Genomic DNA, 26,328 nt, shown 5'->3' on the forward strand with positions numbered 1-26,328 from the left:
GACCAGACAGACTGTCACTTTTGATGAACAACTCAGTTCATAATGGCTATTCACACTTGTATGCAAAGCGTCTCATTTATTGCAGCAGCATTTCATAACAAAATATGTACATCATTATTATCTCCCCGCACGTTTTTCTTTTACAAACATGGAAATGTACTGGTATATTGGTACAAAGACCTCTTCTATACAAAAATAAAATAAAACAAAATAAAAAATAACAAGTAATAATAAGAACAATAGTGGCCTCTTTATAATGCACTGGAGTCTGTCAAAAATGATGCTCATGGCACTATTACATATCCAACAAGTCACCTCTGCTTAGCTTCTCTTTTTTTCTTTTTCTTTTTTCTTTTTCTTGGAAACAATACCTTTCAGAAGCTACGCACCTTCTGCTAGTGAGGATTTGTATTGACAATTCTCTCATGCTGGATATTACACCTCCCTCTCTTATCCTTTCAGTTTCTTCAACACTCTAAGTTAATGGTGAAAAAAAAAAATCTCCACTAACTTGCTTGGAAATACAACTCACAAGTTGCAGAAAGGAAACACTAAATAACACTTCACTTGATTTCGGCTACAAATGCAACAGTATACTCTTCTTTGACAGGTTTGTTCTTATCTGTTCTTATTTGGACTTCCCAAAGTAAATCCCAACTCAATAACAGCATCATAAAATTTGCTTATGCATCAGTGTTAAGCATGGGTAATAGTTTCATCAGCCTTGGCTAGTGATATGTGGCCTTCCAGGTACACTTTATTTATCTCTGAATGCTGTACAAAAGACAGCCTGCCATTTGCATTTGATTTTGAATGAAAATTTACAGATGTTTAGCTCGATTCTAAAGCAGTTTGGGGTCATATGCAACAAAGGCCTACAGTTTTCCTTGCATCCTTCTTGTACACTTTTTGCATCCTTTGTAGAGTCTAATTCATGACCAACCTGAACATTTGTTCAGTTTATTCAAAATCAGCTAATTGTTTGACACAGGCAGATTCACTATATCACAAGCCATTACATTCTGAACTGAAAATGATAGAATTGAAATGGAGCCCTGAACCTCATAAATGAAATGAAAATCAGCATTTTTTCCATCAATTCAAATTATGGAAATCTTGTCTGTGTCAAAACTGATTCCATGTGACAAACTTAATAAGTGATTAATTATTTTATACATTAAGTATATAAAAAATCAACAATTTCACAAAGTGGTTGAATATGCAATCGAAATCAAGAGCCATGGGAATAGACAAATAAGTTGCAATCCCTATTCACAAAGAAAGGTAGTACAAGTGTTGTATACAAATTTCAGCCTTTGAGATGGTGTATAGGACATTTTTGTCAGAGGAAGCAATGTCTTTGCAAATCAGTTGGTTCACTCAATTTGAGAAAATGAAAAAAACAAAACATCTGAATTCAATCTTATTCATGCACCAAAGACGTGTGACAATGATTTGCAACACCAGTGACAACAAAGATTGTGTCAAACAGACTATTAAGAGTCAATAATAATATTGAGTTTGAGGAATAGAATGGAGCCAGCTGGGGACAAAAAACAAACAAACAAACAAACATGCTAGAACCCAATTCATTTTCTGTATTGTAGAGGATAGTTGGCAGATGGGTGTTTTATTAGGGCCACAGTTGGTGAGCACTGTGAGTTGCATCTCCATTGAATGAGCTGTTACTGAATTAGCATATAAAATGCCCGGGGGGACAAATTATGCTGTATAGTCCTTCAGAAATCAATCAGAATGGGGCTGTGTGCATGTACTGATAAAGGTGTCAATAAAATGTCTCAAACTGTGAAAACATCCCATTAAGCTTCAGCAGAGGTAATGTCATGAAGACAAGAAGGCAAGAATAACAGCCCTATCTTTGATCTCCATGTAGTCCAACAGTGATGGCGCTGTGTAATATTATAAACCCCCTCGTCACATGATGCCATGATGGCGCCTAGCTGTCCGCCAAAGTAAGCTTGATGGAATCTCGCTCTTCCGACAAGAACTTGAGGATGACGCCCTCCACGTTGTCGTTGCATCGCATCACCTGTCGCTCCATAGCAGCCCGGAAGTCCTCCTTACCTCCCCTGGTTACCCCTCGGGTCACCGTCCGCTGCCTGGATTCATATCACCATGGAAGGAAGAAGAGGAGATCAATATCACTGAATTGGAACCCACACAATGCCTCAGACAGATATGGTTATTATTTCACCAATAAACAATGCCTCCAGCCCCAATCTAGTTGGAGGATTACAACAAACAAAAATATCGTGGTCTTACACAGAACTGCACACTAACCCATTTTTCCTACTGGTCCGACTTGTCCCTGTCAGACCAGTACATATCCAGTTTTTCTATTTCTTACTGATCAGGGCACGGTATCGTGAAAGTTGTCAGCCCTGACAAGTTATCAGTCTCTGACAGTTTAAGTAAAATCCTTGGTTTTGATTGGCTGAGAAGCTCTGGTCACTGACTGTTACTATGGTGATCGCCGGAGACTGACAACTTGTCAGGGCTGACAACTTTCATGAAACGGTGCCCTGGACCAAAAATTTACTGGTACTGTTCTGTTTTTTTCGACTGACCCCGACAATGTTATCTTTTCTTAGTGGTCATGTCAGACCAGTAAATTTGGCAATTCCTGAAAAGTTGCTGGCCCGACAGTGATTTTCACCAGTCCAGTTTTTGAGCAACAGTATGTCATAACCTTACTGAAGCAGTACAAATTTGCTGGGTATCTGCTTTTCTATGAGACAAACAAAAACAGCAGAAGAGTAAACACTCTGTTATTTGATTGTGCATTGTACAGTATGCCATGTACAGAAACATCAGGCTTTGTGTGTTGTGATTAAAGTACATATGCATGAAACACATGTATCAAAAATTCAAATGCAATCATCAGTATGGGTTGCATTATGCACTTGACATCTCTTAAAGTGGTCAATACCTCTGAACACTGGATGAAGATGGGAGGAGATCCAGGTTAACTTTCCCTCCATCTTCTGTCTTGAGGTAGGCAAACTCTTCAAGGATGTCAATGTCTGAATGAAGCTGATGTAAGAAACTGACTTTCACAGCACACTAAAAAAATACTTCTTGCAGCAAGGCAGTTTAGAGGTGTTATAATTGATAAAATAACCTTAAGGATAGCAAAAGAAAAATCCTTCTTTGAACACATACAACATTCATGAGAATGCACTTTCTAAGTAAACAATATAGGCATTTTTTTTTCTAGCCCTGTCAGAGGACTTCTCTCACACGATAACAAATCCAAGAAAAACCAAGGAGCGGTGTAATGTTCCAAATAAATTGACCTGGGATGAGTGCAGAACATTATGCCCCATAATTATTTTTGTGCCTTGGAATAGTTCAAAGAAACACACAGCTCGTGTGTTCCCCTCATTAATTTAAAATGATATTCTAGTCATGCAATACCTAAATATGATCTTGTTAAAGACATGAAGAAATAAGTTTACCCGTGTAGCTACCACACCATTTTTGGCAAGTATCACAGCTCCTCCATATCCTCCTTTAGTGACAAGAGAATTAATAAAAGGATACTGATGATGTAACTGAGAAAAGAGTGGTAGGAGAAGTGGCCCCTCTTGCGGATTCTGCGGATGGCCTCATTAAAGAGGAGCTCATCTCGTGGCCAGTAGTACTGCATCAGAACAATCAGGTGACCAAGGCCTGTGTCATTAGAGTCGGCGCGATGCAGGACACGCTTCTGGAATTTCAAATATCATTGCAACAGTGAGCCAGAGCAGTATAAGGACTTTATTTCCCAGCAGTTGCTTCAGCAGACTATATGAAATACATTTGAGCAAGCCATTGACCTCATGCAATCATTCTGCTTTATCACTGATATCTTTTATGGTGTTGTTTTGGTTTTCTTTTACATGCCATGATTTCAAGTACACGATAGCTGTTCAGCTGAAATAAAGTATTTGCAATTCTCTTCAAAGATATTGAAATTTAAGACTGACAATCTGTTTGGTCAACAGAATGAATATTACCATAAATTTCATTCATACCCTTCTGAAATGAATAAACACAGAAAAAAATAACTAGAAATGTCGCTTTGGCGACTGGTATGCCTCCGCCATAATGCATATTTTCCCAATGGGTCTAGATAGTACATGTGGACACTGTGTGATTACATTTTCACAAAATTAGCAAAATACTGGAATGACAAGTTTGTCACAAATGTGTTGAATGTTCACCTTCCTTGATGTAGGTTTAATTGGATGAATAAGAGAGCATGTATCTAGGGATTTAAGGACTTTAACTTGACTTTGACCCATTCATACATTTAGGCATTGAGTAATTTTCAAGGTACAGGTGTGGAGAAAAAGTGAAATTTCTGAATTGAATAGTAAATTGTTACCATTTTCATCTGGCCCTTGACCCTAAAATTCATAAGATAATTACTTTCAGGTAGAACATGCATAATATGTACTAAGTTTCAAGGTAACTTGAGCCACTTCCGAGATATGGAGGAAAAAGTTAGTTCAGCACTTTCACTTGATCTTTGACCTTTTGACCTTTGTGGCAAAAAGAAAAAAAAAAAAAACTTTCCAGAGAATTCCTATTAGGTTACACACGCATACACCAAGTGTAAAAAAATAACCCTGCTGGCATTGCATAAATATGAGGGTAATAGTAAAATTTTGAAGTCTTGCACTTGACCTTTGACCCCTGACCTTTGACCCCATGAACTCTACATTCTCTAGATAATCACTTCTAGTCAGTACATGTATATATTATGTTCCATGAAGATACCTTGAACAATTTTCCAAGGTACGGAGAAAAAAAAGAAGTTTTAATATTTTTACTTGACCTTTTGACCTTTGACCTTTGACCTCATGACCCAAACTTTCACCAGAGAATCTTAATTGGGTAATACATGTATACACTAAGTTTCAAGAAAATATCTTCAGGCATTCAATAGATATGGTGGAAATAGTGAAATTTTATGTATTTGACCTTGACCTTTTGACCTTTGACCTAGAGCATGTGCACCCAAAAGTTGATAGGCACAACTTCACCCCCTAATACACATACATGCCAAGTTTCATTAGGATACCTCAACAGGTTTCGATAGTTACCTTGTCCACAAAATTCATTACGGACGGACGGACGGACGGACGGACGGACAACCTGAAAACATAATGCCTCCGGCACCACTTCGTGGCGGAGGCATAATAAAAACAACAGCCTTTGCATCATTTTCATATCCCTCTCAAGAGGCTGATTAAAAAAAAAAACACACACACAAACAGAAGACTCTGCAGTGGAGAGCAATGATGAATGAGAGAACGAACCTTAAAAGCCAAGAGTACCAGCTGGATGCAATACGGCAGAAGTGTAGTGGGTGTGGCAGGTATGATGTGAAGCACCCTGCCTGACCTGCCTCCTGCGGCAAAGGAGCCCTCGCTCACGATGCCTCTGTTTGAGTTCCCCTCGATGTAATTTTCTCTGAGGATGCTGATGGCTTCCAGGATGGAGTCACAGGCATCCTGATGAGCAAAATGAACAGAAACTAAGGAATTAAGTTTGGATTATCACTTCCAACAGCACTGTACCTACGAACCCAAATCTATTTCCTACACATACAACATCCCCAGCTGTTGTTGATACCTTTAGATGTTGGGGGGGGGGGTGGTTTCATATCAAAGAAAAACTGAATTTTTCAACTTCTCTGTCCTTCAGTCTGAGTGGCAGAATACAAACAAGTGAAATTGTAAAGCCTACAAGGAAAAAGAAGGAAAGAAATACGTTTATGTATGAAATCAAATAGGGATTAATGAGTCACTGTTGTGGTTCCTGTTCAATAAGGAACTAAGAGTCCATTTCATGACAAGGTCTGTAATTATTCTACGATACAATAATTGCTGCTATTATGGCATTAGTTACTAACCAGCTGCTTAGTTGTGAGGATCCAAGTTGTTACCACAGAAGTGACAATTGCTGCACCCTACATTTAATGCAAATATCTTTGTGAGCCCATGATAATAGGGCACACATTTAAAAGTCCAGGGTGACTGTGAAAGATTTTACGTATCCTTCAGTACATACAAATGGGACATGCTAATCAACTGACACTCAATGATGTAAGAGACCAAAAGAACTCTTACTACCCTTGCTTATAAAGTATGCAGATAAGCCCACAAGAAACACTCCATCTACAGACAAAGAACATATTTCATACAATGCAGAACATGTAGAGATAATATAGAGTTGTCATAATAAAATCAATATAATCTTAAATCAATATACATTATAATTGTATTGTATATGAAAACAGAAATACCTTGCCACAAATAAATCAAAGATGAACATGACATGTGAAAAGTTATAAGCAAAACAGAATTAATTTGGCCTGTGCAAGACAGTTTGCTACAGTAAGTTTTGCATCACTTTAAGTTCCTTTCTTGGGCATATGGCATCCAAAACTCACAGAGAGTCTGCTCATGGAGTGGTAAATGCTTGCTAGCTGCACCAGGGTCTTAATGCGCTCCTGGTTGTCAAGGGGTGTGTCATCATGCTCTGTCTTCAATCTTGTCTGCAACATGGCAACTGCCTGCACATTTTCACCCTGGAAACATGGAAAAGAGTCAGCTAGTGAGCTGTGCAGAATAGGCTGCCATGTCATGTTGGAGACCAGATAAAACACTTTTGGTTAGGTACCTGCACAGCATGCAATACACATGTAGGACAAGGTTTTTACAAATGCAGTTGATTAACATATATATTTTCTATCAGATAAATATTTCATTAGTGGAAAAGTGCAAAGAAAATGGGATTCCATCAGGATTCAAACCCGAGACCTCTGGATTGCTAGCCCGGTGCTCTACGGCTCTACCGACTGAGCTACAGAAAGCCCTAGTACAGTGTCCATCCCAGAAACCCTTAATTCTCAATGCTCGTAATCCAGAGGTCTCGGGTTCGGAATCCCGATGGAATCCCATTTTCTTTGCTCATTTTTCACTAATTGATTATATTCCTTTCTGGTAAGTTTCCCTCTTGTTTGTGTTTGTTACATACTCAAAAAGCTGCATCACTTAGGTGATACCTCACATTTATCCCCAAGTTGAATTATCCTTCGGGTTTATGTTAGGTTTAAGTGTGTGCATGTGTGTCACACATACACATACATACACACACACACACACACTGCTATAGCTTTGACCACACGAGCATTGAGAATTAAGGGTTTCTGGGACAGACACTATACTAGGGCTTTCTATAGCTTAGTCGGTAGGGCACCCAGATAAATATTTCATTATCACTGAAAGGAAAGTAGGATTACACTCAGAGGCCCAAATTCTCAAAGCTGGAATAACTATTCCGCGGAATAGTTATTCCGGGGAATAAGTTATTCCACCTTTGAGAATAGATTCCGGGGAATAAATCACGTCATTTTACATCAGGACGGCCTGATTTGCATAAGAGGCGTAATAAATCGGCGGAATAAGCGGTGTAATAAAGTAATTCCACCTTTGAGAATTTGGGCCTTCGTATCAACTTTGCTACTTGTTTAGAGATGATTTCTGCACATTGAATTCATCCTTTGTGACTTGTATCTCCATTTTGGTCAACAAAGAATAACACAGTAATGACATTTTTATCAGTGCAAATCCTTCGATTTCAAGAGCTTCATGTCCTTAATTAAAGAAGTATTAAAGAAAAATCAATCTCCCTATGTTCATAAAGTAGTGAGTAGTGAGCGCCTGTGTGGTAGCCCTCTCGTCTCTCTCCTCAACTTTCTACTATTTTATGGATTTTTGACATCTGCAATATACAAATCAACTACTACTGAATTTATTTGTGACTCTGGAATCAGCAGGACCAACTTGAAGCTGAGTGAAGCTAGAGCTGCACTGGTGTAAGTGATTGCAGTTTTTGGACTTGACTTCTATCTTGTGTGAGCCCTACACAGCCATGTTCTTCTTGTCTCTCACCTGTTCACTCAAGCCTAAAAGTCTCCCATTGTTTTGGTAAAGAAGCTGAACAGTTCACAATGGAGTTGACCAAGCAGATAGCTATTGTGTGCTTTGTACTTCTTGCAAAAGGAATTTGCCTCGGTGTACAGCACAACTGCTACAGCTTTCTTGCACAGCCCAGGTGGAAATTTAACACACTCAAGTACTGTGGACCACGTGTTAGCTATTATGCCAACACAGTAGCAACTTATCAACTGCTCCTTATGAGATCTGGGGATGTTAGTCCCAATCCTGGACCTTTGGACTCTGCGACTGCCTTGAACGTGTACTCCTCTTCTCAACGAAATCAGCATGTTTCATATGATTCGACCGCTCTCCGAAACATGAATCCTTCTGTTTGTCATGGTCCATCGTACAGACTTAGGAAGGAAGTCCATGAACGCATCAAGCTTCTGGGTATAAGGAGAAGGCGGACGCATCGAGGAAGAAGGGCAATCGGGCGTAAATCTCAACATGTTGAAAGTGCAGTCTCCTATCCCTCCTTCAGTGACGTTTTGCCTCGGGTAACAAGCCAAAGGCAAGGTGTAAAATCTTTTTGTCATCTGAAGAAAGTATCTGCTGATCAAAACATCTCTCTCTGCATGATGAACGCAAGGTCGCTGAAAAACAAAACATCTGACTTTGTTGACTTTGTGATTGACAACGATCTAGATATCGTTGGTGTTTGTGAGACATGGCTCACCACTGATGATGCAGCTCCCATTGCAGATCTTACTCCAAGAGGATTTTCATTCAAGCACATACCAAGAAAGGGTAAAAGAGGTGGAGGTGTTGCACTTCTCTACAGAAGCAATCTTGACATCAAGATGATTTCTTCAACTAATGTGAAATCTTTTGAGGTAATTCAAGTGGATATCTGTCAATCCTCTAAAACTGTACATTTGATTGTGGTATACAGACCTCCAAACTGTAATGCTTTAAAGGAGTTTCTAGAGGAGTTTTCCAATCTTCTGGATGAACAACTCTTTCGATCTTCAAGCCTTGTTATCTGTGGAGACTTTAACATCCAGATGGACTCTCTCAATGCAAACACTCACAGCTTCTCGGAAATTCTGTCAGCATATAATCTAAAGCAACATGTAAATGAGCCAACCCACATCCGAGGACACACTCTAGACTTGCTTATCACCCGTTCAGATGACGCAGCAACAATATCTGATGTTTCTGTCAATCATGGTATATCTGATCATATGGCAATCATGTGCAATCTGAACATTCCAAAGTGTGCTGCCAAAAGACAACTTATCATGTCTCGGAACATTAAGGCGATAGACCATAACAAAATCTGCAGCGATCCAATAGTTCTCTTGCTGGATGACAAGTGTACTGCTGCTGAAAGCACTGAGGAAGCTGTTACTGCATATAACTCCACACTTTCTGCCATCCTGGATGATTATGCTCCCGTAAGACGTCGCTCTGTCGTAGTTCGCCCCATGACTCAATGGTACAGTGACGAAATATGACAAGAAAAGTTAGTTCAAAGGCAGTTGGAGAGGAAATGGAGATCATCTAAACTTGAGATCCATAGACAACTGTATTGCCAGCAACGACAGCGGGTTCAGGCCTCCATCCGTGCAGCTAAAGTAGCATATCACTCAAAGAAAATTGAAGACTGTGGGAAAGACTCTAGACAGCTATTTAAAGTTGCAAACAAACTCCTGAGCAGAAAGCAAACGTCCTCTCTTCCTCAGCATGAATCAAGCAAAGATTTGTCTGATCAATTCAGCAAATACTTCGTCAGTAAGATTATGGACATTCGTTCATCTCTTCCTGTTGTCCATATGACTGACTTCACTGTGAAGACCTCTGAATGCCTGGAATATCTTTCTCCCACATCTATTAATGAGATATCTGAGATCATACAGAAATCACCATGTACGTCTTGTGAGCTGGACCCAATGCCCTCCACTCTTCTGAAGAAATGTTTGCCTGCATTTGCTCCCTGCATTGCTAAAATAGTTAATCAGAGTTTTTCAACTGGCATCATCCCACCTGCCCTGAAGACAGCTCTGATTCGTCCAACCCTCAAGAAGCCCAGTTTAGACCCTGAAATCCTGCTGAACTATCGTCCTATATCCAACTTACCTTACCTCAGTAAGATAATGGAACGTGTTGCTTTCTCACGGCTTCTTGCACATCTACAAGACAACAATCTCTTGGATTGCTTCCAGTCAGCGTATAGGCCTCATCATAGTGTTGAAACGCTTCTTGCAAACCTTAGTGATCATATTTTGAAGCAGATGGATCGCGGAAACATCACAGCGCTTGTCCTCCTTGACATGTCTGCCGCCTTTGACACTGTCGATCACCGAATCCTCATTCAACGACTAAGATCTGTCGGGATCTCTGGTACTGCATTGCGCTGGTTCACTTCCTATCTATCTGGCCGTCTCCAGTACGTCAAGATTGATGATTCAGCGTCAAAACCTGTAGCCACCGAGTTTGGAGTTCCACAAGGATCGGTTGGCGGCCCACTCCTCTTCTCACTCTATCTTCAGCCCATTAGTCAGATCATTCGGAAGCACAATGTTCATTATCACTGCTATGCTGATGACATTCAATTGTTTGTTTCCTTCCCGCCATCTGAAACTATAGCAGCAACAGTGTTAAAACAACTTGAAATTTGTGTTGATGAAATCAAAGGTTGGATGAGCAAAAATCAACTAAAGTTGAACGACAATAAAACAGAGTTACTGGTACTTGGGTCAAGACACATGCTGACAAAGGCTAACATGAAGAAGTGTCAATTGAGAATTGGTAACAGTGTTATTAACTCTTCTGAAAAGGCACGCAATCTTGGTGTTGTTTTTGATAGTACCATGTCCTTCAAATATCATGTTGCGTATGTATCACAATCTGTAAGGTTCCAATTGCGTAATCTTGGTTTTATTCGGAAATATCTCACTAAAACAGCAGCTGAACAGATTATACATGCTCTTATTTCCTCTCGAATAGATTATTGTAACTCTTTGTTTTTCGGCATGTCACAACAACAAATTAACACTCTACAACGTCTTCAAAACTCTGCCGCAAGATTACTGACCTATAGTAGGAAAACTGCTCACATTACGCCAGTGTTACGTTCTCTCCATTGGCTTCCTGTTGAAAAGCGAATTATTTTCAAAATTGCTCTTCTTGTGTATTATGTAGTTCACTCAACTGCACCTGAGTATCTCCAGAATTCTTTATATTGTTATAACCCTCCTCGCAGACTTCGATCCTCTACTTCCTTTTCATTTCAGATACCTAAGGTTAAGCATTCATGGGGAACTCGTTCTTTCTCCCACATAGGACCTAAAGTTTGGAAAGATATCCCTGTCACTGTTCGCCAGTCATCCTCTGTGGAATCATTTAAATCATCCCTAAAAACATATCTGTTTAACATGTTGTAGGAAACAAAACAAGAGTGAATATGTCACATAATTCCTTTTTCTCTCTTCCTCTCTCTTCTTTCTTTCTTTCTTCTCCTAACCTTAAGACTAAAAGCGCCATGAGCATCTTTTGATGGACTGTTGCGCTATAAAAGTATACACTATTATTATTATTATTATTATACTAACATATGATGTAATAATTGTAAAAACAGCAAAATGGTATTTGCCATTTAGCCATACAACATCAATTAAAATATTTTGCACTAGCTTACAGAATAAAAAAGGCAAATTCCTACACATTATAACTTCTGCAGTGTACCATATTCAGAAGAGAAAATCAGTCTACAAGTGTTCATGATCAATGTTCATGATCAGTGTTCTGGTACTATTTACTCACCAGGTACAGTAGTCTATCAGCCTGGAAACTGTTGAACCATAACCATGTCTCAGCTTTCCACCGACGCAACAACCAGTTAAAGTCTAGAAATATTCAGAAAGAGATAGTGAAAAGTACATTGACCTTCTTTTGTAACATTTCTTTTTCTTCTTTTCTTTATCTCTTTTTATTCGGGGGAGGGGGGGGGGGTGGGGGGGTATTTGTTTTGCTAAGGCCAAGCTCAAGCTCTAGACATAATATTACCTCCTCCTTATATATCTAAAGGTATAACAAACCAGGTGGTCTTTCGTTGAAGTGCATGTCCAGGTTTTTAAACACATTGCTACATGAATCTGTGTGTACATAAAGTTTGTATATACTGGCCACAGAATAGAGGGAGGTAGGGGTATCTCCCACCTAGAAATTTGTACTTTTCACTTGTAGTCAGCTTCGTCACTTCAGCTTATTTGGGTCTAATATTCCTATAACAAGGCATTTGTCCACACTGCTTCTCTTACACTAAGGTATATCAAATAGCATGCGTCATCCTGTAGACACCTTGTGTAGAATGATCTTGACATAACCCGCAAGGGAAGGCAGGCAAAAGATATTCTCCACAAAAAGAAGACATAGATGGAATTAATGGACATCACTGTACATACTTGCAAGTTCCCCAGTAAGCCAAATGCTTTATTCAAGACTATTACACCAATACTCCTTGAACCCTTTCCTTTTTTTCAGCTGGGGAGCTTTGATACGGGATTTGCTGGAAGGGATTCCTCACAGTAATTCCTGTAAAAGGCACAAATCAGATACCAAGACATGGAAATCATACCTTTCTGAAAGAGCTCATTGGAGTTGAGGAGTTGCCAACAGTTCATGGCAGTGTGGAAGGCCTCGGTGATCTCAGATGAGAGGGCCGTCATTTCAGAAGGCTGGATGACATCACAGACATCATCAGACTCATCAGAATCCTTCCCACCAATCAAAGAAGATAACAACAGAACAGCATTTACTTGACAGTTTAGTATATGTTAGTCATCCCTGGCATCAGCTTCAAGTACCTATACTAATTCACTTGCTTTCAGATGTGTTCCAACTGCTAACTGTACAAGGCCCTCTTGGAATACTCACTGACCAACTGAAGACACTTTTCCTCCATATTCCAATGCTACAAAAGAATGTTTTTGACATACATTACTGTAGTGATTGAACAGGCTGACTGGAAAGAACAGACATTGTGTCACCAAAACAACCTTATTAAGAAAGAAAGAAAAAGAAACTTTGAAAAGACAAAAAGACAAACAGACAGACAGGCAGGCAGACAATAACATAGATGGATACATGTGAGTTAATTCTAGAGGGGGGAAAAGTTTGTATCATCAATGACAAGAAAGAATCAAGAGATAGAATGACACAGACAAATGTAAGAAAGAGATTTTTTTGTCAACACACATACTATGGTATCAAGGAGCACTTCAAAACTGAAATTGAGTTCTAAAATGACTGTTTTCCATGCATGATCTCAAATCCAACAGAATATCATATGGTTGCCAAGCAACTCACAATGTGGCTGTCTTTGTCTGCCTCCAGCTTGCGCTTCTTGTGGGCGTGCTTGTGTTTCTTGGAGCGTTTCTTTGGCTCCAAGTCCTCCAGGAGCACCTGTGAGTGATGGTGGTGACTGGTGGCCCCTGGGAGGAGAAAAGCAGATACACAAGCATACTAGAGTCTCACTGTAGAACTGGTGTAGAGTGGTGTGACAGTGATGTGACAGATATAGTGGAGAGGGCATGATAATAAAATAAGTTATTGTTGTTGTTTTGCCTCCTCTGTGTTTGTTTTGTGTTTGTTTGTTTATTTATTTATTTATTTTTATAGAGACCTGTTGTACAGTTGCATGAAATATCAGGTTGTGGACTCTTTAAAGGCATTGATTTACCATTTGCAGATGAAAAAAAGACTGACCTATACTGCTTCAAAATAGTTCTAATATGTGAGCTAGGGATAGAAACAACTAAGTGAAAATTTGAATCAGTATGATTAATGTTAAGGATTGTTAAATATACAAAATATGAACAATAGTTATAATAACAAGGAAAAGTAGAAATTACGCGGTGCGTAATATATGTCCCCGCCGGAAGTAGCATTTTGCAGCAAAATGTACAATACAGGTCAAAAATCAAGGTCAAAGGTCAAAATTCTGTGTAGAAGTTTTGAAGCCCTCACCTAGTGCCATCACATAAAGCAAACGGAATCGAAATCGGGTTAGAAATGGCAAAGGGGTAGCATTTTGTAGCCAATGCACAATATAGGTCAAAAATCAAGGTCAAAGGTCAAAGATCAAAATTCTGTGTAGAAGTTTTGAAGCCCTCACCTAGTGCCATCACATAAAGCAAACGGAATCGAAATCGGGTTAGAAATGGTGAAGGAGTAGCATTTTGTAGCAAAATGTACAATATAGGTCAAAAATCAAGGTCAAAGGTCAAAGAAGTCAAAGGTCAAAATTCTGTGTAAAAGTTTTGAAGCCCTCACCTAGTGCCATCACATAAAGCAAACAGAATCGAAATCGGGTTAGAAATGGCAAGGAGTAGCATTTTGTAGCAAAATGTACAATACAGGTCAAAAATCAAGGTCAAAGGTCAAAGAAGTCAAAGGTCAAAATTCTGTGTACAAGTTTTGAAGCCCTCACCTAGTGCCATCACATAAAGCAAACGGAATCGAAATCGGGTAAGAAATGGCGAAGGAGTAGCATTTTGTAGCAAAATGTACAATACAGGTCAAAAATCAAGGTCAAAGAAGTCAAAGGTCAAAATTCTGTGCAGAAGTTTTGAAGCCCTCACCTAGTGCCATCACATAAAGCAAACGGAATCGAAATCGGGTTAGAAATGGCGAAGGAGTAGCATTTTGTAGCAAAATGTGCAATATAGGTCAAAGGTCAAGGTCAAAAGTCACAACTGAAATTCTGTGTAGAAGTTTCAAAGCTCCCATGTAGTGCTATCATATAAAGCAAACAGAATCAAAATTGGCTCATAAATGACAGAGAAGTAGCAAACTGAACATTTTGATCACACACGGACGCACACACGTACGGAGCCTGTTTCATAGTCCCCTGCTCAAACTCGTTCGGCGGGGACAAAAATGTTTCTAGACTAAACTGTCTACAGTTATGATTTATTGAGAAAAACAGTGATATCTCCTTATATTTTAGGCTTTATTGCAAAATTTTTACATGGTAGGGTGTATTGTGATACAACTGACGTACACAAATGCATCAAATGTGACATCTCAAACATTTTTTAAATCATTGCCCCCAATGGTTCACAGTACCTTTAAAAGAAGAAAAGTGTTGTGCTGCTTGGTTAAGAAGATTGGAGGAAGAAGTAAAAGAGAAAGAGAGAGAGAATACCACTCCTGCCAACTTACCTGCATGATGCTGAGAGTTCATCAGGGCAGCATAGCGGTGGGATGCTCTCAGGAGCAGCACGAGGCTGGCATAGAAGGCAGGTTTGGGGGGAACCCCCTCCTCTGAGTCTCCATCCTTACCACTGCCGCTGCTGCTAGACTTGTTTAAATGCTTCTGGATGACAGACCAACTTTCGCCCAGTCCACTGACATGTGACATGAGTCGAGATGAAACGGCATTGCTGCTATGTTACTTACATGTACATTTGCTCGTAGTCTCTCCCACTCAATTAGAAAGGAGTTTTTAGCATGTAACCCTGACAAAGCACTTACAGAAACAGTACTCAGCAGTGTCCAAATGTCACTTTTACATTATCATGTTCTTTCCCAACAATGTATCGCTTCATCTTATTTATTTTTCTTTTCAGTTGCACTAACCAATATTTTCAAGCAATCAAAAATGACTCCCTTACTGTGGAGAAACAATATGAGATTATAAGAAATTTTCCAAAACGCAGTCGCAGCGGACGGGTGCAATTAACTCACTTTTTTCATTTTGACCTGACCTCGCTTTCCTCTTGAATGAACACGTTTCGCACGAAAACCGCTAGGAAAGTGTCGCAGCAAAACTGCTGTAACTTTACTATTTATTCATATTTTTTGATAATCCAAACCGTTATGAAAAGTAAACACCTCATTTTAACCTGCCATTATGTTAACTTTTTTAAATAACGACGATAAAATATTATAAAATGGAGCATAACTTCACTCTCAAAACGGAAAATAATTGTCAGAAATCGTTGCTAAAATTTCACATTTTGACTTCGTGAACAACAAAAAACTTTCAAGTATGTTACTAAGTATGTATTTCTTTCCGGAACTCTAAAATATCACATTCGAGAAGTCATGCGTCCGGATATGTCTGGAAATAATCGAAAGTGGTGCACTTTCTACCTTCGTTCCGAGCAGGAAATTTCATAGTCATTCGCATACGGGAAGACAGGGTACAGTCCCACGTACCCACATCTTTGTCGCTCTAACGTCACCTGTACTTCAGTGCCGTACGGCACTGCTGTACTCTCTGCTGATCGTAACTCGTACCGGGAATTCGTAGTTGTAATGTTACTTACTATAGTGCAGTAAAATCTGCGTCAAGTCCGAATAATCCAATGTCATGAGGCTATCATGAATTTGCAACTGCATAAATGGTATCATAGCCGATAGATATTCAAATTTTTGCTACTTTCTTTTTAATAGGCCAGTTCTGATAACGTAAGTGCTTGTCTTTGAGGTGGCGAGGTCCCCATACCCAGCACACTGCTACATTGTACTTATCTACACCCCGCTTCCCACTCTCATAGCATGCATGTGTACTAGGCATCCTCAGCAGCCACCTCAGCTCGCATCGCATAGTAACAGTACGCTGCATTACATCGACCAATCAGCTCGCTGGATCGAAGCAGCATGGGAACGTCCATTCATTGCGCAAGCGCAAATCAGTTTTTCTTAGAATATGACGTCATTATTCTGGTTTGCTGCTCCAAGATTTCTGACAAGATACCTCATTTATTTTCACTTGTAACTTCAAAAATAGGTCTTCGGCAAAGCGAACATGGCTACATTAACGTCCGCACAAGTCTTATGAATATGTATGTCAAGTTTCATGAATGCTAAGTGGTGCGTCAAGATGTGTCTGGAAATAATCAGACAGTAGTTTTCCGAGACAGAAAAACATGAAATATTGAATAACTTAAAAAGTTCTTGATCATTTCTGGTGACTTTTCGTATGTAGATAGAAATCATGATTTTGCATTGATACTGAAAGTTTGAGCGATTTTGGTCAATGTATAGCGGAGATATGAGAAGGTGAAATTTTGGTGAAAATGAGAACGCCTGATTCGCACTGCCTCGGTGACGGTTGAAAATTCAAAACGTTTCGTGGGTTTCGGGGGAGTTATTTATAGTCGTCCGCTGCGACTGAACTGTGCAAACTTGTTTCAGGGGCACCAATTCCACATTATCATTTCCCTACTAGTGGCCACCATGGCACAATTTTGTAAGAAATTGAGCACCAGTATAGGAAACAAACTTCACATGTCCTATACCACAAAGTTTCAAACCAATGTAGACAGCGTGATGCAGGCTACCACACAAACCCCATCTTAACGAAGGCATAAAGCACAGCAGTTTTTCAGTCGAAACCCCATTTAAGTTCCAATCACTACTACAGGCCAAAACTATACAATAGATACACATTGTAATACTGAAGCATTATCATAAATGTGTCATGTGACCTGGCTAATAATAGTCTGTAAAGCTCACTGAAATTCTTAGCAAGTGTGAAATGCACTAGTGTAAGGCAAGATATTTTTGCGCCATGAAATTTTCAGGAATTGTAGCCAACAGGCTTTTTCGCGGCATGAATTTTTTTGCCAACTGCCACTGGCATTCAATCAATATAGCTCAAACAAAAACTTTCATTAGCCCTATAATTTCACAAATCTTGGCTCTTGCACTATTTGGAAAATTAAAATGCATTCAAAAATGTCTGGTTTTACAGTATATAAAAAATAGCTATTATTATTATTACTACTACTACTACTACTACTACTATTAATATTATTCCTTACAATTTCTACTTCTACTATGTCTGTTGATCATTATATACTTACTCGATCATTGTATAGTCACAGTGCTCACCAAAAATAGAAAAATATACATCATATTAGCCAGCAACAGGGCTCCAAGAATTGTTCTCACCTCTCTGCAGGAGCAATGAATCCAGTTTCCCAGTGTACACTCTTGGCCAGCAATTTCAGAATGTGCTGCAGGTTGTCCCACACCGATCCCTCGGGGAGCTCAGTCCCCTCCCCTCCAGCCATTCCGCCTCCTCCTCCCACACCATGGGGAAGGTGCTCACCACCACCAACGTGCTTCTGGTGGGGCTGCACTGCCACGGTGACGAAGAACTCGATGGTCTTCTGCAGCCACTTGGAGTACTGCCTGGTGGAGCAGTGTTGGCTGAGCTTGTCCATGGAGAGAATCACTGGCAGAATCTTATAGACTGGGGAATATTTACGAGTGAAGAGTCATTCTCTGGTTAGTTTGACTGCCTGAAATACATCACAGCATATATATATGAGTGGCATTACTCAGACAAAACATTGGGAAATATGAACATTGGATAACAAGTAAGCATCCTTTGCCCAATTCTACTTTTATAAATGCATAGGATATGGGCCATCATCCTGTCTAAAATTGAAGTAGATGACACTTTAACCCTATTCTAACTGGGCTATTTGAGACCAAGTTTTTACTGAGGGGGGGTCAATTTGACCCCCCCTTCAGATCTCGGCCGCCGATCGCGCGATCGTCGCGAAATTTTGCCTGAAGATAGAGCTGGATGTCAACTACAAGATTACATGGTCATACAATAGAAAAATATTGCCTTTCTATTTTTAATAAATTAATTATGCAAATTTGTGCATGAAATCATATTTTCACCTATAACTCCATTAAAAAGACTGGAGGATTGCTGAATTTTTGTCTCAGAATTCCTCAAGACACATCAAACAATTTTCATGTAAAAAATAGCACAATCGAAATCAATTTCTTTTGTTTTTTATTGTTTTGTTAATTTCTAATGTATTTTATTGTTTTTTTGACCTTTTGTTTTCTATTGTTTTTTTGCCAAAATTTGTTGCAGGCACTTTTTCAGGCTTATCTACACTAGAATTGATTAATTTCAATGGTTAAAAGTTGAAATAATCTAATTTATATCAATTTAACCAAAAAGCACAATTAGCATTGGATTTGCACACGTTATCATGAATTTGAGCTGTTTTTTGGTTGACATGCATATGCAAAACATTACGTAACTTCAAAACTGTGTACCCGGACGTCGCAAATTTGGTGTCAAAATATGCAGGAGACTTCAATGAAAAAAGTCGTGAAACGACGCGGCAAAATCTTTGCGCGTTGCGAAATCGTGGCGCGAAACGTCGAGGGGGGGGGTCAATTTGACCCCCCCAGGTAGAATAGGATTAAAGGTTAAATTTCCAACTTTTACATTCTATTTGGAATTGCCTATAAACTCATTTATTTGTTATTCAATTTCTGCAATGGACAGAATAATTTGTTAAGCTCAAAAAGAAGAGTGGAGCTCACCCATGAGTTTCCTGTAAGGGTTGATGACATGTTTCACACCTTCTGACTTCTCAGTATTCAGGAGCGTTTCAACAAGAGAAACCTACAAAGACCAGACAAGAACACAATGAGATGTAACAGGTTCTGATTTACAAAGCATTATAAAATGGTTTCAAGAATGAAGCCAATCAATAGCACTGAAATGAGTCAAGTGTGCGCTTTCGATCTTCTTATTAACATGTAGCCCTATTCATAGATTGGCCTACATTGGAACACTTGTGTAGCCCTATTTATAGATTGGCCTGCGTTGGAACACATGAAAGCATGCACACAAACACACACACACACATGCATACAAACAAACACTAGACTGCCTTTAATGTATAATGCTGTATTATCACAGAGGAAAATCGGTAAAAGCAGTATAGACTTTTAATTCATCCAATTTCTTTGCTTCATTTAAATTTAAAATTATGGTCTAAAATTCACCTGGGAATCTTTCTACTTAATTATTATCCCCTCAACATTTTTGTAACTGATGCTAGGCTCAGTTCATTACCTCAATCTTTTAATTGATGAGGCAGTTCAAATTATTGTGCATGCTTTTCTCTTGTGACAATAAATTGACCACACAGCAATGAAACACAGTCACAAATTCTCTCACAAAAGGAAATGTGATCTTGGGTTATGTTTGAATGATTGATGATGATGATGATGATGATGATAATGATGATGATGATGATGATGATGATGATGATGATGATATGATGATGGCTTCTTGTATAGCACCAGTATCCACCTCTGAAAGGCGCTCATGGTGCTTGATCTACAATGTCTCAACTTCAACTGTTCAGTCAAAGTACATTTGTATGATGTTGGGATATTTAATTTCCATTATCCCGAGTTAAGGATTTGGTGCTATTATAGGGAGGCAGAGCTGGGAAGAGGTAAGTTTTCAGGTAAGTCATGAAGCATGATACAATATCTGCATTTCTAATTCATGGAGAGAGGGCATTCCAAAGCTTGGGTTCAGAGGTCTCAGTCTCCCCGAGCTGTGCGGCTGAGAAATTCCTTCAATTGAGCTTGGTTCGCTGATCTCAGGCTACGAGCTGGTTGATGCCTCATTAGGAGCTCTGAGATGTAGGATGGAGATTTGCCATGAGGCATTTTAAACACAAGAGCTCCAAGTTTGGAGGTTATCGTCTCATTAATAAGGAAGCCAATGAAGATCTTGCAAAATGGGGCTAATGGGGACCCTTTTTCTTCAAGAAGTCACAAACTGCACAGCCTTATTTTGGGGTCTCTGAAGTCTGTGCAGTCGACTTTGGCTCAAACCCGTCAAAACCGAGTTGCACAAGTCCAGTGGAATTGTCAAGGAGAAATATTGATTAATTCTTCCATTCATTTGATAATCTTAACAAACAAACTTATGAAATATAAAATGCTATGATCCTGGTACACAGCACACATACTGAAACAGGACCTGATTGAGACATCCTTTCATAGCAAGGGTAAACGTATTTAATATTCTGTAACAAGCTTTTCATTGAAAGAAAGATATCATTCAGAGGCGTGAAGGTTCAGGTGTGAGTTTCTTTAATTTGTCTCCCTCTACAAATTAAAATGTTGCGATCTTAACAAATTTAATTTGTAGAGGGAGACAAATTAAAGAAACTCACACCTGAATCTTTTCATTTGTCCATCAAAGTAATAAAATGGCATATGCATTATATAAAAATATAAAATGGTCGAAAAAAGGTGTGTTTTTTTCTCTCTAACTTACCGCTTCCTCGTACCCATTCTTGTTAAATCTCCTGAGTAACAGCATTTGGAGGCATGATTTTTCAAGAACATTCTGGCACTGGTCTAAATGCAAACAGGATAACAAACACAAAAAACATACAGAACAATTTCACATTACTAAAACTACTTACATTCCTTCTCTTATAACTTTTATTCTATATATAGAAGACATATGAGATAAATGGATATAGATTATGTATTTATGATATTGCTCATTGATAAGTACAATGCATTGATATAGTGCTAAATATATTCTTAGTTCTTCTATCAAAAGGTAAATGGTAATACAAAAAGTACCACATCTGATAAATATTCAGTGTAAATAAACTGATTACATTTTAGTGTACATTATACAGTACAAATACCTGCTCAATATATGTCACAAGTAGGTATATAAGAGAAAATAAATGGAGCTAGAAAAGATATATTTCAATAGATACACTAGACATATTCTAAGTAATCAAAGTTGAAAGAATGTATGTATTTTGTGAAGGTGCTTGTACGACTATTCTGCCTAAGCTATACAATCTGACTCACAACAATCAGCTATGATTGTGAAGTCAAGGTATATTTTGAGTTTGTTTTACTGAATGTGAACTGTTCATACATACTAAAAACTAATCCCATTGGCAGATTTTTTACTCACCTATGCACAATACAAGGATTTCCTTCTGGGCAGTAGTTGGTAGGTGTTCATACACATCTGTCACATAGACAAAGAGCACATCACAAACCTTGGGTAAAAGCCTTTCAGCTATTTAAACCCATTCAGTGTGGGTGCTGTTTGTACTGTTAATGTATATTTGAGCCATAACTGGGGGGGGGGGGGGGGGGGTTCAGCATTCCTAACTATAGTTGATTATGCACTGACATAGCACTGCACCCGACTCATTGCATATAACCCACTGAATCATCTCTTTGTGTCCCAATATTTTGGAAACCCCCTGGTTATGGCTGGCATAAGTTACTGTGTTTTAAAACCAAACAGGCATCTCATGGTTTACACACAAATAGAAATTTCTTATCGAAGACAGCAATGCATTAATTTAGGTGATACGCTATCAGCATATCACCTATTGCTTTTTATTCAATCTCCTTCAGCCAACTAGAAAAAATATCACATTGCTATTCATATCTACATTGGGAAGTCAAAACAGTGTGTTGCCCAAAGAATCACACTGGATCAACTTTGAGCCAATTACTGGCTACAAGTAATGTCCATGAGAGGTTAATTTACATTGTGCTGTACTTGTTCATCCAGCTACCACTTGGTTGCATTTTGGAACTCTTTTCTCACTGACCTCAGAAATTAAATTCTTTACAGGAAAGTTCAAGACCAACCTCCAAATGCAAGAGATCGGTTGAAAACACCAACAATAATTCACCAAGACCTCTTGAATATGTTTCCAGTCTTAAATATTTAATTAATTATCATATTCACAGTGATGTGTAAATCAAAGATTAAGATTGATGAGTCATATACACACCAAGAATGTCAGAAATCATAAGTGTGAGAAACTTTGAGCACCTGCAGTATTCATTATCAATATTAAATCACTAAAACCTTTGGATGGTGAATTAAATTTACAGCTTTCCTTAAGATTTTCAATTCCTTCTTCATGTACACTTTCACATCTGTTACACAACCTGGGACACTGTACACTATGACTGTTTCCTATTTGCACAATGGTTAGACTTTTAAGATCAATACATTTTACACATTCATATATTTTCCCTACAATATTCAACAGCTTACCTGTGAGGAAAGAAGTTTGAGTGTCTTTGGAATCACCTTGCAGAGCTTTTGAGATGGCCTGTAGTTCTTCCAGCAACTGTGGTTCTTGCTGGAATTTGTGGAACCTTTGAGTAATTTCAACAATGTAAAGAATTAATGAGGGGAAATACAATGTTCAGCAACTGGACTGACCAAGGGGCATTTAATGAAGGGTTTTGCTAGATATTTCTTCTGACATATTTGCTCTCAGCCAATCAGATGCAAGGATTTCTGTAGCATATAACAGCTTGTCAGTAAAAATACCTGACAAAGTGCTTCACGAAATGGCCCAGGCCTTTAACTGATCACAGATTGCTTAAAGAAATTCAAAGAAATTCATTCTAGGCATAGAACTAATTATCTTCTTCTTCCTTTTTCTTGGGAAAGCTGCAGAATTAATGTTTCATCAGTATGCATGTATATATAAAATCAAACACTACTTTCTTTCAAAAACACAGCTGGCACTACTCACTATTAACAGCTGCAATGCCAAATATAGTTCACACATAACCATCTTTTTTATTACATGGCAGAAGCATTAAAAAAAAAAAATGCAAAGAAAGCATTCACTTTGACTCAGATTCACAACATACTCACATTTCAAGCAGAATAGATGCAGCCTGCTTGACATCTTGGGCTGATTTCTCATAGCAGTAAGCTTGGTACTGTAAAGCATTAGAAGAAAAAGAATACATTGTCCCCTTATTTACTACTCCTGCACATTATAGACAATATTCTCACCTAAACATCTGCTCTAGACACTGCCGAGGGTTTAAAAAAAAAAAAATATATATATATATATATATATATATATATATATAAAATAAAAAAATAAAAAAAAAATATATATATATATATATAATATATGATATAAAAAGACAAACAGAAATCGGCAGCAATGTGATTTAACATGCTTCTATGCGAACTTAAGATCTATACTAAGTAATAAAACTCAACAAGGTGAAGTTCATAATAACTACATGCTGCTACATACAGGCAATATTCAAGTGATATCATTGTCCTCTGGTTTTGTAACTAACTTGCCTACCTACCTACCTATGGATACCTATGGATGATTCTGAACACAGACTTTAAGTCTCTGTTCTGTATTCAGGTCCAGATTTAGTTGATGCTGTAATGCAAGGCACCCATAATTCGACAATAACGCTGTACAAAATTCAACTGCCTGCTACATGTAAAAACTTATGCTTTTGCACATGGTAAAATCTTAGCATGGGAGGTCGATCCTTGTTGCGGGTTCCGATACATCGGTTGGATCATGGCCAGGCAGAATGGCATCACCTTTAGCTTGATACCATGCCATGGTAGTAATCCCATAACATCAATCTAATAATTAAATGCTCCTAGGCACAGCCATGCATGAGAATAATGAGATACATTCACACACTGACAAAAAAGAAGTATCTATAAGATTAACTATACACAGCCCAGTCGCTGTACATGGTACGTCGCGACAGGGCTGTACGAGCGCGACCACCAACCACTAGGAGAGCCACGTAATCGTATCACGATAGCTTTGACTTTTGATACTTACGATCATTTTTGTCACCTCAAACTCATCGAGTATACGGTACTCTTCAATATTTACTCTACATCTGATGCTATCAGTATTCAAATGTACGTAATGAAACTTACCGAAATTGATCATCATATCCAGCATGTCCACACCGTACACAATCTTTCACGCCAGGCCAAGTTTAGATATCGGGTGGTCACGTGATGTGAATGCCCTTTCAAAAGGTCGCGCTGTCGACCGTGCTGCTACACTCAAGCAGCGTACTCACGGTTACTAGTATACAGCTATAAACTGTACTGGGCTTGGCGGCGGCTGGTGTCTGGTCGTGCGAGGAACATTGAGCTCCATACCACGGTTATTGTGTAGCAGACGCCAAGGTTTGTTCGACACTTTCAACGCACACGCGCTCGCTCTGGAGCACATCCGGTCACGCATGCGCATAAGTCAAGGCGCCATTTTGAATCCTGCAACAACGAAGCCCGACGGTCAGGAATTGCGCCAGAAAGTGTCATTTATTTGTTCCACGGACTTATCGCAAGTGGTCTCCATGGACCCAGTGTGGCGAACTATTCTTCTGTAATAGAAACATGCATTTAACGTGAGTAAAGTATTCTGTTTAAAGGAGAAAAGTATACATGTTCCTAAGTTTTGTAGTTGTGTTGAGGTTCCTCACTTCGAGGCTGCATGCCGTGCTCGTCAGACGCTGTTTTCGCATAGCGTAACAGTGTCTGGTCGGGCTATAGTATAAGATCAGACCTCTAGATCTAGGCCTACACAGAGAAAGAAAATGACAAAGTGAAACAGTACAGGACATAGACCTATAATAGGCCCTATTCATTTATTAATTTTACAAGCCAAATTAAACAAATAAATTCACAGGTAGGTTTCTAACCGTTACAGAGTGTTACCGTACTTTTTGTTTGAGATTCATTCTTGAAAATTAAATAGACACCTAAATTTACTTCAACAGCAGAGTGTGGAAGTGAGTTCCAGAGTTCCAGTCTGGAGAGAGTGAAGTAAATGGATATTGTACTTATGACAAACACTTGGTTACAAGCATATTAAATCATAATTCGCTAATGTATACTTGGGTGACCCGCACCTCGTCATAGTTAATGTTTGCGCATATTTGAATCACATTTCGCCACTGAAATTCTTTGAAATCCAACTCACATACTGGAAAAATGCTGAAAATTCCAATGGAATCACAAGCTCACTGATCGATATCGAAAATTTGCAGCTATCGTCGTCAAACGCGAACGATGCGAAATAGCTGTGCGCTAAGGAAGGGGCCCGCGACTCGTCACCCGCGCTCCCATAGACAAAGCACGTAAAAGACGTGTGCGGGTGACCGTGATGCTCCCATAGACATACACGTAAAAGATGCGTGCGGGGACAGTGGTGATACTTACATTGTATAACACGTAGGGTCCTATTCCGATTAAAATTTCCGATTTTCGCGAAAAACTGTTCGGTTTTCACCAAAATTTGCTTGGCCCTGCCAAGTTTCAAGCATACTGAACACAGTCCCGGGCATAAATTTTTGTTTAGTGCGCTTAAAACAATTTTAAGCGGGGTGACGGTATTCGGGCCCCTGACGAGGTGCGGGTACCTCGCTATAGTGGGGGAAAGATGCCAATGGCCACGTCCATTACCATGATTACAACGGTCCCACATGTTATGATTCATGTGGATATTACAGCAGCGCAACAAAGTGTCAAAAGTATACGCACCTGAATCTCAAAATTCTGTGGATAAATCGACTTAGCAGTCAGGAGAAATGACTTGCATGCAAACCTATCATTCTGTTGCTTTAAGCAGGATTGCGATTTTTCGACAAACCACCGAGATAAAACTTGGGGAGTTTTCATCCCCTCGGAACTGTCGGTGCAGGTGTCCATGCTCAC

General features: G+C 39.1%; 1 protein-coding gene across 1 annotated transcript; it reads right to left on the reverse strand.

Moving 5' to 3' along the window:
- Positions 1-49: 49 nt before the first annotated feature.
- On the reverse strand, positions 50-26,328 carry LOC140237415 (integrator complex subunit 10-like). The gene is made up of 16 exons (XM_072317335.1): positions 26,155-26,328; positions 23,482-23,549; positions 22,867-22,970; positions 21,757-21,813; positions 21,091-21,173; positions 19,329-19,410; positions 17,922-18,225; positions 15,183-15,367; positions 13,326-13,450; positions 12,595-12,733; positions 11,781-11,863; positions 6,464-6,601; positions 5,328-5,522; positions 3,565-3,730; positions 2,951-3,044; positions 50-2,120 (listed from the first exon to the last, which is right to left on the reverse strand). Exons 1-16 carry the CDS (start codon positions 26,320-26,322, stop codon positions 1,958-1,960), a joined length of 2,154 nt encoding a protein of 717 aa, XP_072173436.1. The 5' UTR covers positions 26,323-26,328; the 3' UTR covers positions 50-1,957.

This window comes from Diadema setosum, chromosome 14, assembly GCF_964275005.1.
Source record: "Diadema setosum chromosome 14, eeDiaSeto1, whole genome shotgun sequence".
Classification (NCBI taxonomy): domain Eukaryota; kingdom Metazoa; phylum Echinodermata; class Echinoidea; order Diadematoida; family Diadematidae; genus Diadema; species Diadema setosum.

Bases quoted from the DNA above. Each gene is read 5' to 3' on its own strand.
- LOC140237415 (XM_072317335.1), bottom strand. From the start codon at position 26,322: ATGGACACCTGCACCGACAGTTCCGAGGGGATGAAAACTCCCCAAGTT. The intron at 21,814-22,866 runs GTAAGCTGTTGA...TCTATGTGACAG, and splicing joins TCAAACTTCTTTCCTCACAG to ATGTGTATGAACACCTACCA. The intron at 18,226-19,328 runs GTGAGCTCCACT...AATATTCCCCAG, and splicing joins CCCTTACAGGAAACTCATGG to TCTATAAGATTCTGCCAGTG.